This window comes from Haliaeetus leucocephalus, unplaced genomic scaffold, assembly GCF_000737465.1.
Source record: "Haliaeetus leucocephalus isolate CR32 unplaced genomic scaffold, Haliaeetus_leucocephalus-4.0 Scaffold159, whole genome shotgun sequence".
NCBI classification, from domain to species: domain Eukaryota; kingdom Metazoa; phylum Chordata; class Aves; order Accipitriformes; family Accipitridae; genus Haliaeetus; species Haliaeetus leucocephalus.
The window spans coordinates 1417383-1440374 of record NW_010972595.1 but is presented as its reverse complement, the minus strand read 5'-3'; the positions used below and the strand labels follow the sequence as shown (position 1 = coordinate 1440374).

Genomic DNA, 22992 nt, shown 5'->3' with positions numbered 1-22992 from the left:
GTGTAATGTGTTTAATGATACAGTGTTTGAAACACAGTAGCTGTTTTTAAAAGATGAGGTAGGCAGTAAAAAAAAAAAAAAAAAAATTGCCTGCATGAACATGTAAAACAAAACCAGAAGCAGTACAGTGTTTGGTACTTCTCTAGTTTACATTTGGCATCCCTGCAAATTCTGAAAAGGATCCAGGTGCTTTTCAGGTTTGAGGTGACAGGGTAATATGCTTGTTCCCGTTGGAAGCGAGCAAAATATAATTTCATCGTGTATGTTTGCTGACTAGTAAAGACGTTGTTTCTGGCTTGAGAGAGCTAGGTATCTGTGATGCTAAAATGATTCATCATAGAAATGGATTTTAAATTGCTATATACAGCAAAGTTATCTTGTCTAACCCAGAACCGTTCAGTACTATGAAAGAAAGGTAATGTTCTTCTGGGTTGAAAGAAAAATATACTCAATTTTTTTCTCATAATACTTTTATGCCATGCTGGAAGGTCTTACTTTTGAATACTGTTTGAGAAATTTTTTTCCTATGTTTGAGACATACTGATATTTCTTCTCCCAGTAAAAATGTTAGATGAGATTTTAGGAAAAGAGTGTGAAGTAGCAAAATGGATTTATGAGCCTGTTATCTGACATGACTTTCACCTTTTACGATTTTTGTGTGATAATTTATTATGTTAGAAGATAATTCTTTAATTGTTATGTCACAAAACCCCACACAACTTCAAGTACTGCCAGATCTCTCAAACATTCCAGGACAAGTTCTCCCATTGTATTTTTTTTAACTTTTTTGAGTATATGGGGAATATTTCTTTTATATATATAAGGATGTGCGTGTTTGGATTATCAAAGAACACTTGTTCAAGGATATAAAAAAGAAAAAAAAAGATAAAATGAAGGCCAAGAGGTTTTAGGGATTTATTCTCTCACGTAACAGCTCTTAAAGGACTTCTAAGGGAAAAAGGCAGGATCACAGCAAAGTAACATTTTGAACCCTGAAAATTTTCTTCATGTTTTGCCTGTTCACTGTGCTGTTAGTTTGTTTCTGGTTAAGATTCATGTGACTGAGGGAGTCTGGGTTTGGATAGAAGATTTGAAGTGCTATGATTGTCAATGATCTCACCTTTATAAACGTGTATCTTAAGACAGAAATTGCATTAATTTATCAGGACTGCCTATTTTTAGAGGTGATCACCTGCCTCTGCACCCCAGGATTCATCTTGTTGCTTTTGGAGACAGCAGGTCTTGGAGACGGTAAGCTGGCTCACATTGCTGTTCAGGGGTAGTGAAGCTGACAGAGTGGTGGTGTATCACAGCCTATTCCAAGGCACGCTCCATTTGCAGCAACAGTCTTGCCCTTGTGCGCCAGGCTTGCTCGGTCCTGTACATTTGCATCCTTTCGTTTTTCTCTGTATGCTTCTCATTTTTCCTGAAGAATGCTCCTTACCCAAGTTTAGCACAAAAAGGAGCAGCAGTTTGCTTCATCTATAAGCTAAAGGAAAGGCACTGTAGAATACTTCAATTTCCGGTATTTCCTTAGCTCAGAGAAGAAAGAGAATCACTTCTCAGTCTGGTCGTAAGGAAAATTAATAAATACAAATGGTCCCCAGATTCAGGAAATAAATGTCTGCTTTGCATCAGTCTATCTGTGCAGACCCAGGACTGGTTCAAGGCTCAAGGTCTGCAGGATACATACTTCTGTAATGCCATCCTCCTGGTTCACAGCAGGGCCAGATCACTACTGCTAGAAGTTATTCCTGTAGTGAGGTAATGCCTCTTCACAGGTTTCTCTCATTCCAGAATGAGTTTTGAAGCTGAGACACAGTCATTTTTGGTTCCATGTTACCCCTTTTAATTATGAGTAGCAGACCAGTCGCAGGTACAGATGATTTTTTCCTTCAGTCCCTGGACTTCTCAGATTCCTGTGATAGCACGGGTCAGCTCTGTTGAGATTCATGTGTGAAAAGTCTCAGCTTCCCACCTGTCTCTGCTTGCATGTTATAGTTACTCAAGGACCTGTTCAGAATTAGTCACTGACCCAAGATCTTGTCTGACATCTCAGCATTGCCCATTTGAGATGCTTGAGGCATCTTTCAGAGCCATGCTCAGAACTGCTACTTAATTCATTTCCAGTTGAAAGTGGCCTTTTCAGCTGAGATCATTTCAGCCAGAGAGTGAGTCAGCTGCAGGTTTTTATGGCTGATTATTCCTATGTGATAATGTTCCATAGCAACAAAGTGATGCTGAGCCCTTGCTGCAAGTTGAGTCCCAAATGGTCTTAAAATTCTAATTGAATCTGTAAGTAGTGGGTTGGGTTTTTTTTTCAGCCTTGCTATTTGTAGGGAGATGAGAAGTTGTACTCACTGCCTGTTGCGAAAGCTGTTACACCACTGAGATTCAACTGTTGGTTTTCTGTTCTGCCTGTAGTTCCAAAGGCCAAACTACCAAGTCTTAGGAAAAAACCTGAAGTGACTTAAGTGAATAACAGTCTTTGTTGCTATATTACTATTTTTGCTGGTATTCCTTTCTCCTCATACATCAGAATTCAATTGAGAATCTTCCTTATTCAAATGTGATGGGTTTTGAGATGTCCTGGATGCCCACTGAATTTGTCAAGCAGTAAGCATTGGATTACGCTGACAGAAGTCTAGTTTTGAAGACCTGTACTGCAGTGATGCAGCTCTGTGTATCTCAATGTATAGGAGAGTTACTGCTTTCTAGTCTCTATGTTGGGATTCACATTCTGACTCCGCATTCTCAGCTGATAGAATGACTTGATAGAATCACTTACTGCCACTGTGGAGAACACAGCTTGTTCTTCTTTTCTGCTCTGTTTCCTCCCACCTCTTCTGGAGTCTGCACCTTTCGATGGGCTTTGCATTCCTTAAGAATGTGAGCAGTTCTGGAAGCATTTCATAGGCTGCTTTTATGTGAGTGCATGGAGAGCTAAAGCTGGGAGGTGTATTATTGCTGAAAAACTCAGTTGCATGCATATGACCTACAAAGGGATCTGCATTAACTCCAGTATTTTGCCTCAAAAGTGAATTTGGCTCACAGTTAAAGATTCTCTTTTTGTCAGCTTGAACAGACCAGTTATGTTCCCAACAAGTTGAAGCAGGTTGTCAGCTAAGGCTAAACTCTGGGCTGTGCTCTGTTGCAGAGAACTGCCACGGCCATAAAAGTTGACGTGAGAATTTCATGGCTAGCTTCCAACAGCTCTGATGAAGAACTCTTTTACAGCAAGGGCAGGTACTGGTGTTCCAAAACAGAGAAAATTGTATGTAATTTTGTGAATACCCATTCACAGAAAAGACAGCTAAAGAGGGCTTGAGGATGTACAGGTCTTTATTTTTTTAAAGATACAGTTTTTATGCAAGCTTTTCAGGAGTTGGCAGCACATCCAAACACCTGCTGCAATGTTTAATTAAAATACTCCAGCTGAATGGAAAGCTTTTCTTCTGACCTTTATTGAAAAGCAAAGGATTATTTGACTTTGCATAGTTCTGATGAAAAAAACCCTCTAGGTTTTTACAAGAAAAATGCAGGCGATGAGTTTCCACTATGAAAATTGTTAATTTAATTTTTTCCTACAGAATTGTTTCAGATTAGCTATTTTATTGTACCCATTTCAATTAATTTGTTTTGATTAAAGTTGCACAGGAATAGAGACAACAATTAATCTGCAGTTTACTGTGTGATATATTGCAATACCATTATTTTTCTCTGATGAGTCATGGCTGTGACATTTTGTTCGTTATTTAACGTTGCATGATTCACCTTTTGGTCCACATTAAAAAATGTGCCGTGTCATACAAAATTTACTTACAACTTCAAACAGAAGTAGAGTAAAGCATGCCACTTACAATAGGATGAATACACAGAAGAAAGCTGTGCATTACACTAAAATTTTGAATCATTCAATGAAGATGCATTTGCAGTGTGGTGAAATATGTTTTGTTTTAAACGTGTTTATTCAGATACAGTTCTTTACTTATCTTAATGTTGTGAGGTGAACAGATTTTTTCAGTAGGAATAATGTTCTTGTCAATCAGCTTTGAAACCATCATAAGACAGTTGTATGTGAAGCCAGGTAGTTGCAAGAGAAATAAGCAAATATCTGTAAATACAATATGATGCATCTAGTTGGAGAACTTGTTATTCACAGTTAAAGGTAAAAACTTAGGTCCATATCTTCTCTGAAGAATAACTGACTGAGACTTCACTCTTAAAACTAAACCCCGGTTACATTTTGTGTTACTTGCTCTCAAGGTGACAGATAAAACCATCAATTTCAATGTTTAAAATAGTTTACATTCCAATATAGATGCAATGTCACCTTTTCCTAGCATAAACTGAAGAAAAACGTCAGATTGACAAGTCTAATTGTGTCACAGTCTCCAGAACCAATGTACAGTTTTGGGAAGGCCATCTGTAAAGCTTATTAAAGTATAGTGGTTTTACTTTTCTGTGTATACATTCTGATATCTTTGCTGAATCTGTCCAAAACTCAATTGGGAGTTTTATACCTGTCTACTTTGGTGTGGACTAGGACAAACGAGGTTTGGTGGAGGCAGAAGCAAACAGTTCTCAAAATCTGTGATGCCTGCATGCATGCCTGCAATGATTGTAGGTGACAATGTGTGTTTATCACTGAACTGACTACAGTAGTTTCAAACCCCTGGCAGAAACAATGCTTCATATCTCCTTACTAATCCCAGGTCATCCAGTCACGTAACCAAGGAGGAATTTCTGAGTCCTGACAAACAGAACTCCTTACAATGCATAATTACAATGACATGTGCTGTAATTTACTTGCATCTTTTTTCATAGAGAAAAATGTATGGCTTAAAGGTGGAAAGAAGTATAAGTTTTGTAGGTTAATAGAAAATAGCGAACTTCTTTTTCCTTCCTTGATGTAGAACATTAGGGCGTTTTGACAATAAACTATACCTGTCAGAATGGGAACCAATATGTAATGTTAGCAATCAGCTAAGAGGCACTTCATATGGCTTGGTATTAATCATACTGTCAATTTTAATTCCACGGGCATCCTTCTTTCCCCTTTTCACTTAGAATTTATTTCAGAGTGTGATTGGAGCTCTGCTGTTCATTACATTCAGCATTAGCTAATTTGGCTTTTGGCAACTCTTATCCCAGTTCCTATTAAACGCTAGCCATAAATTGAGATAAGGGTTGTGCCAAAACATTTCAGGATTATCAAATGGTAACATAGAGATGGGTGCATTATCACGCTGCTTTCAAGACTGTTGGGTTACTGCAAAATTAACCATTAGCAAATACTTACAAGCTCCAAGACAAATTTATACCTACAGTGCTTTTTTTCATGTCTTTTGAATTGACTACAGGATGAAACAAATGTGAGAAAAATCATGTCTTGTAATATTTCTGTAATACTCATTTGTGTATGTTGTAGTTTTATAGTGACTTTTATAGAGACAGTTTTGCAAGTGTGCTGTGTCATAAAATATTTTGGGTCACAGAATATGCTGTGTTTATAAAACAAGATTATTAGGGTAACTGTTATCTCCCAAGCTGCAGTCAGTTAGAAGTCTGTCTACAAGATTGATATCAGAAGTTCTTTTATTTAGAAGTTTTTCTTTCAGCAGGTGTTTCTAGAACCTGCTGAATGTATAATTTCTAGTGATAGACACAAAAGTGGCGACTTGCCTGGCGAGAGGGGAAAGTGTTGCTTGTGTATGTAAATAAAACACCCTACCTTACCAGCCCTTGTCCCTCTTTTTTCATACTTCAGTCTTGAAAAAGTAATCTGAAAGTAAGCTTAAAAATTCCAGTGTAAAAATCTATAGAAAGGCTTGAACAAATATGTAAATTATGAGAAATAAAGAACTAGTGGCTTTTGTGCAGCATTGAATAAGTTGGTGACAAAATTTCTATAGATTTCCGCGCTGCCTTACATCTTAATTGTTATTGTTGTAGAAAATTATGGAGAACAGTTGGGCGTCTAAATCTTTTCAAAAAGACTAATAAAACCAGATAATGCTTTAGTTCATTAGTGACTGAATATGATATATAACAGCTGTAGTTTAAATGTTAGTAAGAAATAATCTATAGACAATTAGAAAATTTGTTTTAAAAAGATGATGAATTCGTTATGTACTAGAAAGTATAATGGTGCTGTAAGATGAAAAAATTGTCATGACTATGCAACTGATCAGATTACTTGCGCTTTCAAGTTTATTAACATGTGCATTGGTAGAATATTTATTTATTTAACAGATTGCCCCTGATGACTTATGTTTAAAATTTTATGTGGTTTAAATACTTCCTAAGGCTTTCCAAGAGGAGGGCTAAGTTTCAGAAGTAGGACTCGGTTACTTTGCTTGCTTTCCAACCAGTCTTGTAGAGCTTTTTTGGAAACAGGAGAGTACAAAAATATGTAAAGGCAGAAGAGACCAGCTTCCTCACTATTTTACTTTATTTTTGGCTTGGCCTAACCCATTGCTTTTGCAGTTACTTCCTGGAAAGAAGAGCAGAGAATCTGCTTCCTTAAAGATTATCTTTACTTTTGTTAAACTTTCATGTTGTCTTATACATTAGTCCCTTGCTCAGGAGTGCTGGTCTGGAATTGTCCTTTTTTCAATAATGATAGTATATGAAGCAATTGTAGTATTTAGAATAAATTTACTTCTTCTGAAAGAAACCAGTTCAATAGTCTTGAGGTATAAGGCCAAGACGTAACTGGAAAGAGGGGTGTATCAGTACTACTAGAGGCCAGCGCTGCTAATGTATGTGTAACAGTAATAAAACAAACCCTTATTCTCATGCTGTAGCTCAATAGTTGTTTTCATGATTGAAATATACCTCAAAACTGCGTATTAAAGCCAGGTGTCTTTTTCAGCATAGATATCTACTTGTGAGGTTTTGTAGTGGCTTGGTAATAAAAATACCACGATTTCTGCACTAATTAAAACCATTTCAGAAGTGTAAATGTAAGGAGACTGTGTGCAAGCTGGCATTCATCTCTTCAGACAGGTGAATTTAGTATATGTCATATCCTACCACCCCCACGAAAAGAAAATATGTATTGTGATTCAGCCATTGAATTTTAAGACCCAGATTCAGCAAATGACCTGGGCATTATTTTTTAATCTACTTTTAAGCCTGGACTTAAATGTTTTTCTGAACATAAATATATTTATAGGTATGCTTAAAACTAAACATAAGCTCAAATACTCTGTTGAGTGGGGTGAGATTTCACAAATGTGCTGGTGTGGTCAATAGGGGATGGATGATCTGCTCTTACCCTTCTGATGGTCTGCGAGATGTTCTGTCAGAAATGTAGCTGCTGGTTTTCCTTGGGCAGCATTTGCGGGTTTGTGTGTGTGTACACGTGTTCATCATCCAAGAGGAAGAAACGGACGTTCTGTTACAATTTATAAATGGACCGGATAATGCTGTCTCTGCATATGCTTTCTGACATGTTTTGTAATAAGCTTCTTGTTTAGTTGCATGTATCTCTGCCACATTTTAATAGGTCAGGCTGAAACTCTCCCTGCTGGTTGTTTTTTTTTTTTCAGTTTGGAGTTTCGAGTTTTTGCATTTTTCATAAATGCCTTCCTCCTTTTAAGAAAGGAGAAAATATATAAATATAAAAATATTTAAATATAGAATATTTATAGGTATATAAAAACAAGATTATTATTGTGTTGTGAAGACGCATTGTATCTGTGCTCTGAAGTAGCAATGCGAAGGTTGACAGAAGGCTTACTCTGATCTAAAGAATGTGCTTTATGATGCTCCTGTGAGAAAACTGCCCAAACTTGGCAAAGATACAAGTTTCTGAAACATCTTTGTTTTATGTGCTTTGTAGAGACTTAAAGACGTGCAGCAGGTCTGTTAAGCTAAGTGCATGAACATTTCACCTGTACTGAGCATATTCCAGCTGAAAGCTGAGACGGACTTCACTGGGCTGGAGTGGCAAGAGGCATTGAATCTGAGGCAGGAAGGCTGCACTTCGGTCCTAGTGTTTCCCTGGAGTTTTGGCAGGGAGGAGGAAGCTTATTCTGGCTGAAAGGAGGGAGAAATGGATTATGCTGGTTTGGGGATAAACGGGGTAGATGGAGCACGCAGATTGTGGCAGGCGTCTGGACTGTAAGTGTGTGCATGGGTATGTCTGTGGGAAGAGAAGACAAAGTCTCAATCTGAATGGGAGATGTGAAGAAGCCTTGAAATAGGACCAATGTGAAATAACTTTTTTATCTTACATACCCCCCACCCTGGATTTTGGACATGTCTATGGATAAAATGAAATTTTGAAGGGAATATCAGAGGTTTTTATAAAGGCAGATTCCATTCCCATTTTACAAAAATTCCATAATAATATGTGGGATGTGAGGTTTTAAAATCAGCATTTATCAGAGTATCAGAAGAAAGGCCCTTTTTAAAGTCCCTCAGCTGTGATGATTTTGCTCCATTAGCAAGACTCTGTAGTGAAGCCAGTTCAGTCCAAAAGTAGGAAGGAAAGTTTGGTCGTGCTTTCTTTTTATGTATATTGAAGAAATATTTACTCATAAATTTATTTTATTGCTGTCTATTAACAACAATTTAATTTAATTGAACTTCCTGAGCTTTATGAAATTTTTTTTTGCCTGTATTGCTCCCTTGACAGAATTATTTTTCACTTTCCTCCTGCCTCTTTTATACTCTCAGAAAGATGCAAGACCCTCTAAGCTAAAAACTGTTGCCACAGAAAGAGGAATATTTTTTTTGTCTGTTCTTAGTGTTCGATCTTGGCTTAGTTTAATATCAAAATGCTGTGATCCAGAGTCCTAGCAAAGAATCTAATGATCTCTCTGCCTTCTGCTCTGACAGCAACATGATCTTGCAGTGATACTTTGCTTTACATTTGCAAAGATATTTTGTGTATACCAGTAGGGAATAGAGGTTCAAAGCAATGTGCCATTCTCAGGTGTTGGCTTTTGTGTAGGGTTCCTTACCTATGCAGAGTTAGTAATCAGTAACCATCTTGTTTCATAGTATGTACTGGTTCCAGGCTGGACTAGGTCCAGATTTCTGATTTTAATTGAAAGTTTTTATAAATAATAGATTCTAAAATAGGCTTTTGATACAAAATTTTATTAAAGTCTCTCCAAGCTGACGTTTGGCATGCACTTTATCAGCTAACCAGCAACACAGCTACTGCTTGTGTTCTCTTTTTTCCTTTTTTTTTTTTTTTCCAGTTGAGTAGATTTTGACAGGAATTGCTGCAGTAAGACCACTATAGAAATCAAATTAGCTGTTCAAAATTCCAAGAATTTAACCCTAATTTGCATTTTCTGGTTTAGAAGAGATGAGGTTGGGGACCCACTGCTGCAAAACACAGCTGCTGCTTCTACTCTTGTCAGTGGCTTTGCAGAACAGAATAGTTCTTTTGGCTCTCTAAGCACCTGGCACAAGACCACAAAGAGTTTGATGGCACTGCATTTATCAGGGGGGAGAGACTCATTGCTGTTTCTCTCCTTGCCCGCTGGCAGATTGCAAAATAGGAGGGGACTTTGCTGTTGGCATTGGAGAGCTTACAGCTTGTGTGAATGTTAGCCTGGGTTTTGCTCGCAGTGAAATAGTCCTCTTGTAATCATGAAGGGCATGTTCTTGGAAACAGCGCTGCTTTTTAATGGTTGCCGTTAGAAATAATGGTTGGGTTTGTAACTCGATTGAATAAAAAAACTCCCCAAAATAAAAAAAAAACTCAACAAAAAACCAAACAACAAAACCCCAACCACGAAACCAACTCTATGGAGAAATTTTAGTATTGTACAAATACATTTGCACTGGTTGTGCAGCAAATTTGAATAACCTTTCATATTTTCTTTTTAGAATATGTTCATACTAGTGTTAATGTAACTTTATACTATGAAAGAGAATTTTGCTGTCTGTTCTGATGATTTATACTGTCCTCTTAAGACATTTCTTTTTTGAAAGCAGATGTCTCCTTTTTGTGGATCTGACTTGCAGGAATTATACTAAAACAAGATTAAGAAATCAGTATGGAATATGAATAATATAATAAACACAACTACTCATCGCCCTACTTTTTCCTTCAATTTCTCTTGAATAACTACTTACATTTCCTTAGTCAAATGGCAATTCTAGAATGTGATATAAACTGTTAATAAATTCAGATACATTTTCTTTTAAAGAGGTTTCATCAATCATACGACCCACATTCATCATTTCTGCCAGTTGCCTTCCCAGTTTTGTTTAATATTACTCCTAATTTGCAACTGGGAACAGCTGGAGAAGTTATCCAAGGGAGGCGGTTGCTCTGATGTCTTTTTTTCAGGTTCACTGGGAGTTATGAGGTGGAATTGAACTGAATTTGCAGTCTGAGTCCAATGTTGTTTCTGAGGTCACAGGCTTGCACACAGGGACATCCCGTGCAGTTCTGAGCACTTTATGACTGATAAAGCTTTGTTTTGATGGGAGGGAAAAGAACATAAAAAAAGCCGTTCTGAGGGGTAAACCAAAGGTCTATTTAACCCAGTTATCTTTTTTTTTTTACAGTGGCCCATAGTGGATGTCTAGGAAAGAGGATGACAGTAGGGCAAGCAAAAGTAGTGACTTTCCCCATCTGTACTCCAACTTTTGAGCCCTCTCTGACTTGAAGGCTTTCTCAGTCAGAGCTTCTGCCTTCGTGCTTAAGGCTGTATCCTTGTCTTTGCAGGCTATGAGTTGTGCTAGCATGAAAACTGGCTTCTTTTCTGACAAACAGCTAGTTTGTGTCAAAGGTATTTTTCAATACATGTGGGTAACAGCCTATTGCCAAAAAACCCGTCTCTGGAATACTGCTGAACTGCTGGGCTCTGCTTAGTTGATACAACTGCAAAACTCTTCACGTGATGGAGTAGTTAAAACACGTTGCCCTTCTAAATCTATTTTAAAAAAATACAGTGATTTCCAGGATTAACTGCAGCATTTTTATTGGTTTTATATCTGTTTTCTCTAGATGTCTCTTCTATTCCTTCCTCACCCCTATTAAAAATGGGAAAAACTCTGTCCTTCATAATATTATTTACATTTCCCTGAAATGATTCTGGTTTATTTTCTTAAAAATTGCTTGGAGTTGGAGCTACTTTGAAGTCTCCATGTAAAGTTACTAGCTTGGCTTATGTTTTCAAGGCTCTTCAAGAAGCAATGGCTGAACAGTTACAGTTCCAAAATTTGATTCTTGCTTTTTAATATGATAAAATAATACGTTTTTTTCTTTCATTTAGCAAAGTGAGACAAACCCCAGTCCAAAGGATTTTGAGCAGCTAGAAGCTACATTGTGTGATGCTGAGTCTTTTTTTCAACTGAGATGTCCATTGTAACTTTTCAAATAAATATCCCTGTTCAAATCCCTCAGTTTCCTCTGGTTCTGTCAGTCATTTGCCTTAAGTGTAAGATTTTACCCTACTCCTGTTACCTAGTTTTGAGTTAACTCCAAATTTGATCTCCTTATTTTCCTCTTCGCAAACCAAAATTTTATCTGTAGATTAGTTATTCCCCTTCAACCTGTGATTCCTTATAACTCTATTCTGCATAGAAGTATTGTTTGTCTTATTTTTTTGTTATTGTCTTTAACATTTTACCTTTTTCCATTTAAGAGAGATCTCCAGTGCTAGTTCTGAGACATGTTTTATTGTTATGTATTTCTAGCATAAACCAACATTGTTTGCTATCATTTTGTTTGCAAGAAAAGTTCCTTAGTAGCAGACACTATTAAGTTGAGTGGGAGAAGAAAATTTGTATGAGTGGGAGAATGCTTTACTGTTGACATATATATTTTTTTTTAATAATGCAGTATTACCCATTGCATTACACAGCAGACATGCTAGTTGCTTCATTAACCTCTTAATCTATGTTCAGGTTTTCATTGATGTATTAGCATTGCATTAATTTTCAGTCTCCTTTCACCTCTTTAAATAAAGTATTATTCCTTGCACTAACAGTTTGTTTCCTAGACCTACTAACGATTTTTGTGTAATACGTTTTTAAAAATAATTTCACGTCTGGCTCTTTGTTGTTGTTCTCTTCCTTGTTACTATTATCTGATTTCTTACTTTAACTCTTATTTGTTGGAATTGGCTTATTTAGAGTTTCACTACCACTCCTGCAAAATCTGTAGTGTGTTTGCTAGCTTCTTGCTCACCTAATTCCAGAATCTCAGGGATTTTTGTTCTGTTACATTGTTATTCATGTGCCCAAGTGCATCAGGATCATATAGTTCAGCAAAATGTATTTCAGAAAGGAGCACTGATCTGTTCCATTTTATAAAAAAATCAGGGAAATTTGGTAAGTAGCTTGGACATGCAATCTAAATTTAAGCATGTCTATGAGTATCATTATGTCAGTGGAAGTTAAGCATGTGCTTAAAGTTAAGCACATATATTATGTGTTGCTTTATATTGGTCAGGGTTTTCTCAGCTAAGAACAAGTTCCTGCTTGCAAACATGCAGCATACTGTTAGCTTAGCGCTTGATAAAATAAGATTTAATGATTCTTGTTTAGATGATATTTATAGTTGACATAAATGAAGAAACAAAACCACTGACTTGGCAATTTGGCACTTGTTTCTGGTGAGAGGAGTGGAATTGTGCATGTTTAAGTAAAATTTAAGGACTGGTCAGTGACTAGGTTCAACAGAACTTCATGCTTGTTTTCTCTTAAATAAGATTATAATCTTTTGCGATAAGTTATGACTAATTTGGCATCTTGTACGTGGAATGTTTCTCCATTTCCTGGAAGGTTTCTTTTCATAAGTGTGCCACTTCTTTAAAGATCATATGTTAGTTTTTTTCTCTTCTGATGCTTTCTCAGGAGTACTTTTAGGTTTCAATAACTTCTTTAATGCAGAAATTCTGTGTTTGTTTGTATTTTTTGCAATGTGCTTGTTTCATTTGTATCATGACGTATGTGTATGTGTGCATGCACGTATGTATGTTGTTATAATTGCATCTAATTATATGTAAATATATTTATATGAGTGTGTATACATATGTAAAAGTTCACTGGGAAACTATATATGCTGGGTGCCATAATTCAATTTCTATGCACCAATAATATGTTTTAAAAGCTATTATTTTATCTGGAATCACAAATACAAAATTGAATTAGAAATTTGTAGTACCTAGTGGAAATAAGCCAAACTATTTGTGTTGATATTCAAATTATGAATTACTGTAAATAGGAAAAGTATGGAGTAGCTGAGGCTTAATGGGGTTATAGTATGCTATCTATGTTGTACATGTCACAAGAAATAGTTGTTCGTACCTTTGTTACTAAAATTTGGAAATAGTATTACACTGTTCTCTCTATGCTTCAAACTCTATAGAACAACATTTTTCTTCTTACTTTTTTTCCAGCACTTATTACTAGCAATAAAGTTTATCATGGCATTTGTAATTCCGGATAAACCAAGAGATATCCAGATAAAACTCGCCAGATTGGAATTTGAATCTCTGGAGGCTCTCAAACAACAGGTATGAGCAACTGACATGTAGAATAGTGAAAAGCATTGGTGGTCTGAAGGAAAGATAAACCAGGGAGATTCTGCTTTTGTTTTAGGTGGGTAAATACATAAATTCCGGAGTTTTGAAATTCCTGTTTACATTATATTAAGATTAGCTAGCTAAAGCTGTTCCACCTCTACCCCACAGGTTGTGGTGGCAGAGCTGGGGTGGCTGGGTGGGGTGTGGAACAGTCACTGTTACTATAGTGTACAGCACAGAGTATTAAATAAGTAGAAAACAGTGCTGGCTTACTTCTACATGTTGGATTGTAAACTGTAGTATTTCAGATACTGCTTCATTTTCTGTTAATCCATCACTGCTTAAGAAGTGGAGCAGAGAGCTGGAAGTTTTAGCAGATTCATCTGTCCTTTTAACCCACCAATGTATGTGAGTCAACATTATGAAAATGGTTTTCCTTTTCAGATAGCTTGAAATTCCTGGTGTGGCTAGTAATGTAGGAACTTGGAATGTCTGTTGTCCTTGTGTGTGCAAAATACTTTGTTTATATTGTCACTTCTAAAGGACATTGGGCTCTATGAAACCTCATTTCATCCCCTGGAGGTGTTTGTTGTTGCAACATTAAGATTTCTTTCATTGCTGAAATACCATCACAGATAAACAGTTAACTTGGCTCTAATATAAGCAGAAATTGTAAACAGTCTGAACATGTTTGAAATAATTGTGTTGAGAACTAAGTATGTATGAGGGAACAGTAATGTTGCCTTATTTTACTGTCCATACAATATTCTCATTTTATTGCATAAATATGGTGTATTTTACAACATATTTAACAAGCATTCCAAAGCAATTTAGGAAAATAAGGAACTAGATTTTTCCACTGAAAATTTCTGTTTTAACAAATGTTTCCATAGAGAGAGTGGTGGAGATCACAAGAGATGAAGAATCATATGGGATTAGCTTCAGTAGGATACAGAGATTCTACAGAGCTGGTTTTGAAATGGCAGCATTCTTTAGGAGTTTCTGACTGTACCATGGTAGATAGGATTTCTAAGCTAGCTTACATACAAAAAAACCCAAAACCCAACAAAACAAACCAGCATGGAGCTGCAGAGACTGGTTCACCTATTTATTGTTAGCTCAGATATTTTTACACTGCAATGCATGGTTTTACATGAATATAATCTTTGTGTGCTCCACGTGCAGATGTGTAACCTCCTCTATACTGTGTTTTTTGTGTAGAATGGGAGGGTACTTTTTAAAACATCTACCATAGCTGCATGTGACAAAATGATCTCTTAATTCTGGGCAAACTGAGCCTGTAAACAATACACTGCCTTTTCTAGTTAAAAACCCACAGTTTTGTGTGATACTAGAACATTGCTGTTGAGGTCAGCACTGTCTTCCGTAATCAGCCGTAACAAACAAAATCCAAATTACAGTTGCATCTAATGTCTGATAGTTCTGTTTTGCCTTTCTCTAGTACATGGATGTGAAGTTACCGGGCGCTGGTCATGGATCTCATGTACTTTTTAGATAATATTAAAAGGAACAGGACTACAATTCTATTTTAGTTGTTCATTCTCTGTTTTCATTTTGTAGACAGGCAAAACTAGGCCATCCACTGGAACCTTAAGCTCAAGTGAATATGGTCACCTTTGGTTATAATGTGCCAACTGGAATACATTCGGAGTCTCTTTCAACATGAGTATGCGTGTCAGCAGTTAGAACTTCATCTGCTATCCTTGCATCTGCGCATTGCCTACAATAATATATTCCTGATTCCCAGTTCTTCAGGGTTGTGTCAGTAATTCAGTGGTGAAAAGTTAGTTGGAATTTCATTAAGAATCAGAACCCTGGCAGTTCTCACCTAATACTTTCAGGCTTCCTACAGGATCCAGGAAGAATATTGGCTGGTTTTCAGGTGCCTTGGTAGGTACTTTAAACACAAGTGTCCACCATCACCTTTTTAGATTTCCTCTGATGGATACTATGCTACATATCCCATAGACATGTAGAGATTTGGGCTTTTTTTTCTGCTGCCTTAAGTTTTTTGAGTGAAAAATATTTGCATTTAGAAGTAATACATTGGCAATGGGAGAAGATACCGAAGCATTTATTTTAGAAGCACATTTTCTAGTTCTTTCTCTTGTTACTGAGAGTCATCATGGTAATTTATGCTGTATGTCTTACTCTCAAGCAAAAATCAGCAAGAAAATCCACCAAAACAACAGTTTAAAAAAACATCTGGGGCAAATGTGTTGTGGGATCACGTGTTACAGAGAAACTGGTTCATATAATTTTGTGCAAGTATGCATCACGTTCCTCTGTTGATGCTATCCAGACATGCATGCCATTGTGTTTTACCATATGAGCTTTTAGAGTACTGCTGTCTTGGGATGTAGCTATTAGAAGGGTATTAACATTTACCAGACTGTAAACTCCAAGATGCCAAAATAGATTATCAGGCTCCATATATAGTGCATGGAGAGAAAATCTCCTAATACAGTGGCTTTGAACAGTTGTATTGATTGTGCTTGAGATCCTTAACATTAGACAGTGTGAGCACCTTTACATTTTCATTAATGCTAAGCTAATTGCTTTTTAACCTGGTGCAGTGGGACTGTATTCTGTGTTCAAATCCATCTGAAGACTGAGTTAGTATCTATTTGAAACGGGTTTTAAAGAATACAGTGTCTCAGCTCCCTAACAGAGATGAATGATCATCATTAGAGCTTGTTAAAACCTCCTATACAGTGAAAAATGGTGTAATTAAAAAAAAATCATTTTATATTGGAATGACAGTCTTGTTTTGAAGTTCTCAAACTTGAAGAAAGGTTTTTAGGAAGTTCTGAAATGCTTCTTTGAAACATTTCTTTACATAGCTTGGGTTAAGACTATTGAAAGGGAGTGGACTGTTGAATGGGTTGTAATAATTTGATCTATTTTGAAAATACTTTGTCATGATACACTCGAAGTATCTTAACAAAGTTTGTTGACATAACTCAGGACAAACTACTTTAACCTTTCTGAATCCAAACTGGGGAATGTGCTACATCTGTAGACTTTGCTTCAAATTTCCATGAGGTCCTTCGGTGTAAAGAATGGGAGAGGCTGCTGGTTAGACTCTATTTTTGGGGGGGTTGGGGCAGAGAATAAATTAATGTGAACTCTTTAATAGAGGACTAAAGAGAATATAGATCAAGGTTTTTGGAAGAGCAGGAGTGATTCCATTCATACTCCCTAAAGTGTTGTCAGTTTCTTTGTCACCAGGAAGGAAGCCTGGATGCTGGGCAACTAGAAATGGGTACTGTCTACTCCATACCCAAAAGGGTTATGGACCCTTTTCTGGTGAACATCATGATCCTTCTTAGGGAAGTAGCTAGCTGATGAAGTGGGGTAAGATGCCCAAGACTCCCCTTGCTTCTTTGCAGTACTCTGCTCTGTTGCATCTATTTCTTGAAAGTGCAGAAGCATGCCATGCTCTTTGGTCTAGTTCCTATGTTAAGGAAGAGAGACCAAGTATAGGTGTGCCTGCGAGCAGCAAAGGAACAGTCAGTTAATTCTTCAGTGGTTCAGAAATTACCATAGGTGTAGGTGAGGGACCAATGCTGTAAAACCAGTGTGAGGACACTATCTAGCATTTTTCGGCGCAGTGACAGTGAAAGCTACACTGGTAAGCATTTTAGCTTCTGGACAGATCAAAGCTTAATGAGTAGACAAAAGGCCCTCATGGCTGGAGATGGGTCAGCAGTCTATCCTTATAAAAGGTCGAAGTTCCAGAAAAGACAACCACAGATTAAACAGCATAACTTGCATTTTGTGGACTAGCTTACAGTCATGTTTTCATGTATTGCGAGATCTTCCCAGTATTACCTTCTTCCAATTGAGGGAAACATCAAATTAATACCTTCTTTCTGCACCGAAACTAGACCCAGGCAAAGCAAGCGAGAGACAAATTGGGGGAAAATAATTATTTGTGCAGTTCTTTTCTGAGCATGAAATACAGCAACTAGCAACTCCAACATGATGTATAACTAGTAGCCATTTTTCAAGGAAAAATAAAGTTTTAAATGGTGGGGAATGGTGTATCTTTTCACAAAGTGCAAATACCTAGACAGCATCAGTATTAGCTCTGAAAAAAAAAATCATGTTGATGTAAAAATGCTTGTGTTTGTTGTGGTACTTTTGCATTAAAAAATCTGAATTATATAAATTGGAAAAAAATGTTTTTCCTTATAGCTTCTCCTTCACTATCTCAGTAGAATAAACATAGCCCTGATAGCAGCAATAGAGAAATAAATTTCACTGTAAGAGTTTGCTTTTTCAGAGGAACTACGGGGGGACAAAACCTGTCCCTAAGCTGGAGCAGAAATGCAGATGTGGAGGATTTTTTGGTCTGTGCATCCCTTCCCAGATCCTTCCCTTCTCCCAGCCCTTACCTCCAAGGGGACCTAATCTATAAACATCCCGTCATCCCTGTGCTCTAGCTTCCTTTCTTAGTGTTCTAGCCATCAGTGGCCAGTATCTTTTAACAGGAATGCCTTTTCCTTCTGATAAGTGAAGCCTTTCAGTGCTTCCTGTGAAGAAGCGTGTCCACCTCTTGGATGTCTGGTGTCCATCTGTAAATATTCCACCAGAAAGAGACTCCAGATAGATAACATGCTTGTGAACGAAGGGCCCAGTCAGCTGATTGACAGTTGTCATCCTTCTTCAACTGCCAGTAATGAAAAGGGTCAAGCTTATTGAACACCAGCCATGGAAATATGCCTCCTTTATCCTCCCTGGTGTACTTATTTTCAGAGTGAGATAAAGCAGTGTAGTCACAGAATCATAGAATGGTTTGGGTTGGAAGAGACCTTAAAGATCATCTAGTTCCAACCCCCCTGCCATGGGCAGGGACACCTTCCACCAGACCAGGTTGCTCAAAGCCCCATCCAACCTGGCCTTGAACACTTCCAGGGATGGGGCATCTGCAACTTCTCTGGGCAACCTGTTCCAGTGTCCCACTACCCTCACAGTAAAGAATTTCTTCTTAATACCTAATATAAATCTACCCTCTTTTGGCAGATGGTTTAAAACCATCATTCAGCCTGGGCCAAGTGGAGAAAGACCTTTTGCTCTTTCATACAGTATCTCCTATGGTGGTTTTACCATCTACGTACAATCGCTTAGTGGTAGTGGTATAGTCTGTATATCCATAAACAATTGCTTCAGTTGCTTTAGAGTGAGATCTAGGTGTTTGTAAGTCAGTAGTGCTCCTTCTTAATGAATTCCAGCAGAATAACAAGTTTTCCAAAGCAACAGTAGGTGCCACATTCACTAGGATTTCTCTAGCAATGTCATCCATTTACTGAAAACAGGTCTCTTGTCTCAGTTCCCTCTCCAGGAAATGCAAGAAGTGAAGAGCGTTGTGACTGATCTCTGCATCATCTTCATTGACCAAAAGCTTCAAAACATGCTAGTGCGTTAATTAGCTTCTTTTTGAAAGGGATGGTGAGACAATGACAGGAGGCAGCAGGTGTCTTCTTGCCGAGGTGCGAGTCATATGGAAAGTTTAAACTCTTTCTTCCTTCTGCAGGTATTCTGGCATGTAAAAGTTGCTGTTCTCTCTAGTAAAAACCTTCTGCTTCAAGTAATGTCAGTGCTTTAACATTGCAATTCACTGCAGCAACTCTAATAATTGCAAAGCTTTCTGTTTTCTGACTGCAATGGCTGGATCTTGCCATTTCCCTTAGGAATAGTACCCACTAGCACTAATCACTTCCTTTCCAGAAGGAAAACACAAGGTTTGAGCGTGCTGGCCCATCTGGCCCCTGTTCTTTTAGAGTGATTAGTCTCTCTGAGAACAGCTTTCTGTAGCTCAGAGCAAAACAAGGAGATACTGCTAACTTAAGGGTCTTCTGCACTGGGCAACATTTATCCTTGCTCCTTGCACCTCTTCAAGCTGCTGTTCTTGCAGAGATTTTCTATTTACTGACATGTCAGGTGTCTCAATGTGACTGTGGGTATGATGGACCAACATAGCTGCTTGAACTGTCAGCAAGCCTCAGAAATGACACTTCTTTTTTTGGCAGGGGAAGGAAGAGAACAGCTTCTTCTGTTTTTAACCATTTAACAGTGGGAGAGCATGAGTCGTTAGTTCTTAACATCCTACTTATTTATCTTGTGAAATGGGTACTGAAGACAGTTTTTGTGAGTCTGAAACAAACTCAGTGGATTTCTGCCTCATTCAGTGCTATAATTACCAGAATTAGAGGGCTCAGAAAAGGACTGCCTGTAGCTTCAGGACTACCCTCAAAACACCACTGATAATAAAAGCAGAAGCTTGTGCTGTGCTCGCTGGCAGTGCTGAGCAAACACAAGGCTGCAGACAGGAGGAAGGGCAAGTAGCTGAAATGAAAACATTTCATTCAAATAATCAAAGATTTGCAAAACAACCTGTAGGAAAGACTGGTGAAACTTGAGCTCAAACATTGAATTTAATTTAAAACAGAATGAGATGAAATAAAACACTTGCTTTATGTTTTGACAAAAAAAAAAAATCCTTAAAAATAGTATTGTTTCTAAAGAAAAATGTATTTTTAACAAAACTCATTTTTTCCAGCAAAAGTGTGTGGCTGCACTTTTTTTGATAGGCTCCACTGGTTTGTGTAATGAGACATAACTCACAGGTGATGTTAAAATAGAGCCATTACTAATCATTGTTGTTTACTGTAGGTGTTTTAAGAGTCCAAACCTGTTAATTCGACTTTGCAAATGCAGTTTTTCCCTAGTGAATAGTCAGAATGCTTTCAGGCATGTCAATATAACATTTGCATGTGTTTGATAGCAGCAGGGATATAGTGCAAGTAAGGTTCATTATATTTTCATAATACAGTTTTTTAAGCATAGAAAAACTTGCACCCGGTCATAGAAAAACAGATTATGTCAAACATACTTTTGCCAGTGTATTTTAAATGTGAATTCTTTTAATGCTGGACCTTTCTTGAGAGTACGTTTCTGAAAATTACTTTCAATATAAAAGTGTTAGCAAAACCAAAATAAGTGATGATCCTTTAAGAAAAAAAAAATAAAGTCAAAAATGCATTAATTTGGGAAGAAGGTTTTTGTGTCCCCATTTCTGACTTTTCAACTGAAGGTGAGATGACACCAAGTCTGCCTGGTTTGCAGATAAGTTAAACTTTTAAATATGGGACCCTTGAGAGCTAACAGCATAAATATAAACTTTTAAATAGATATGAGTATAATGTGATGGTAGCTGATACTTTTGCATGCTCTTAATGGGAACAGAAACAAACAGTGCATCAACTTCCCAGCAGGTGTAATTTTCTTTTCCAACAATCCATTCATTCTCTGTGACTATTGCCAGGGGTAAAATTGTCTATCAAGTTATGTTTCTGTAACAGCTGAGTCTCTCTGGAAAGGTAACCTGTTTTACCTTTCTCAAATCCTGACCTAGAGCCTGGTGGTGGAATGAACATCAATCACTTCAGTCCTCTCTTTTTGCCTGACATCCCAGATCATTGAAAAGATACAATCTCAACAAGGAAACCTGGAGTAAGTGATAGGATGAAAACTAGGTTAAAATTGTTCCTACTGTAAGAATACTGCAACTATGTCAGGCTTTCATAGTTTCAGAACCCAGAGGGGATCCCAATTATATGTGAAGTAGTTTGAATACAAGAGAAGAGGCTATTCCACTTCCCATACAAATGAGAGTAAAGTGCATGGTGCATTTGATTTCAAGAGCTCTGGTAACCAGGCTTTCAACAGGACATTCATATGTCTGTGCAGACTTCTAAATAATCATTGCACCTGTTACTGAGAAGGTGAAGAACTAGAGTGAGAGAAAAAATGAAGTCTCTTGTCTCGTTAAAATTTCTTAAAAGAATCCCAAAAGATTACACTTACCATGATTTGATAATGAAATTTTCTTTATAGAACTGAATAGAATTTGGTGATAAAAAAAGTAGTATTTGTTGCAAGCAGCTGTGGACTCCTACACGCCTGTCACATTTTAAATATCCTTTTTTCTATGCCATCTCAAAAGAGCCCAGTAAGAACAATAAGCCTTTAAAGGAAAGGCTAGTTTAATTGAAATAATTAAACTTGAGTCTGGAAAGCTTTTTCTATGAGCAGGAAGACAGTAAATAGGATAGATCTCAACTTTTCAGAGATGATGATTTCAGTCAAATTTTAGATGTTTAAATATTACCTGATTATCCGCCCTGCCCCAAAGAAAAACTCTTGTCATCTTGTCTGCAGGGAGAACTCTTTCTGAGACTTAACTGGAGATCAAAAAGCAGGAACCCACAGAATTCCTGGAAAAGAGACAAAAATTTGGAAGTGGGTTCATGTCTGTGTGTTGCTAGTGATGACACTTGCACCAATGACTGAGTCTTTGCACATGCTGTGCAGCCTGATCCTGGCGATTCTAAGAACAAGTATGCCTACACAGCCACTGGGGTTTTATTCATTTTGAATTTGAAAAAATCTCTATGCCTGCTGGTGCTGCCTTGAATACTTGTACTTTTTGTTGTTTGAGAAATAGCACTCTGAGATATATCTGCCATTTTAGTGAGGTGGGTAAGACACATGCCAAATAGGCAAGTCCTTACTATATATATAGATTGATAATTTTTGTTCTGAAATGAGATGTAATTGCTTGTCTGAATAACATAAAACTTATTTTTATATGTGTAAATTTTAATTTGCACAGTGTCTAGTTTAATATGTTGTTTATATAACTTAAATAGCACATGCTTTTTGTATATTAGAGTAGTCCTTATGCAAATACTTTTCAAACTTTCATCATGGAGTACTCTGTAAAGGTGGTTTCATGGACCATTGCTTCTTGCATTTTCAAGTATCTAATTCTTTACCTTCCCCCAGCATCTAAAGAGTTGATAGAGTTGAAGAATGTATTGACAGGGGTGATTTTCAAAAGACAAGATAAAAATTAGCACTTGTGTTTGTTCTGTATTGTCTTCCCTATTTTCCAGTCTGTGTCGTTGACTTGAACATACAAGGTAAAGAGGTGCAGTATTTTAATGGTAGGCACAGCTTTTTTTATAATCACGTATATGTACAAATAAACCAGGCATAAACAGCATTACCAGTGTATACATAGATACAGGACATTTTCTCTTAATTCACAAGAAACGGCAACATCCCTCAGTACAGTCAAAGACTGTGTTGCAGAGTAGAAGAGGAGATGTGCTCTACAGACATTTTGATGTGTCTGCTACTGAATTCACTCCCAGCATTGTCTTTCCCGATATTTCTTGCTGCAACTATGGCTTGACATTAAATTTGATAAGGGATCTTATATTGCAGAGACCAGTCCCTTGACCATCAGACTGGACCCAGCATCAGTTGCCCCACATTGGGCGCCAAAAAGGACTGTCGTGGTTTAACCCCAGCCAGCAACTAAGCACCACGCAGCCGCTCACTCACTCCCCCCCCCCCCCCCCGGGGGGGGGGGGGGAAAACGCGAGAAAAA

General features: G+C 37.4%; 1 protein-coding gene across 1 annotated transcript in view; it reads left to right on the top strand.

The window, feature by feature from the left end:
• Nucleotides 1-22992, top strand: part of ANO10 (anoctamin 10) — a 128762-nt gene that overhangs the window by 68135 nt on the left and 37635 nt on the right. Inside the window, exon 11 of the mRNA XM_010562398.1 lies at nucleotides 13383-13499. Coding sequence (XP_010560700.1) covers nucleotides 13383-13499 — 117 coding nt within the window. The remainder of the gene's footprint in view (nucleotides 1-13382; nucleotides 13500-22992) is intronic.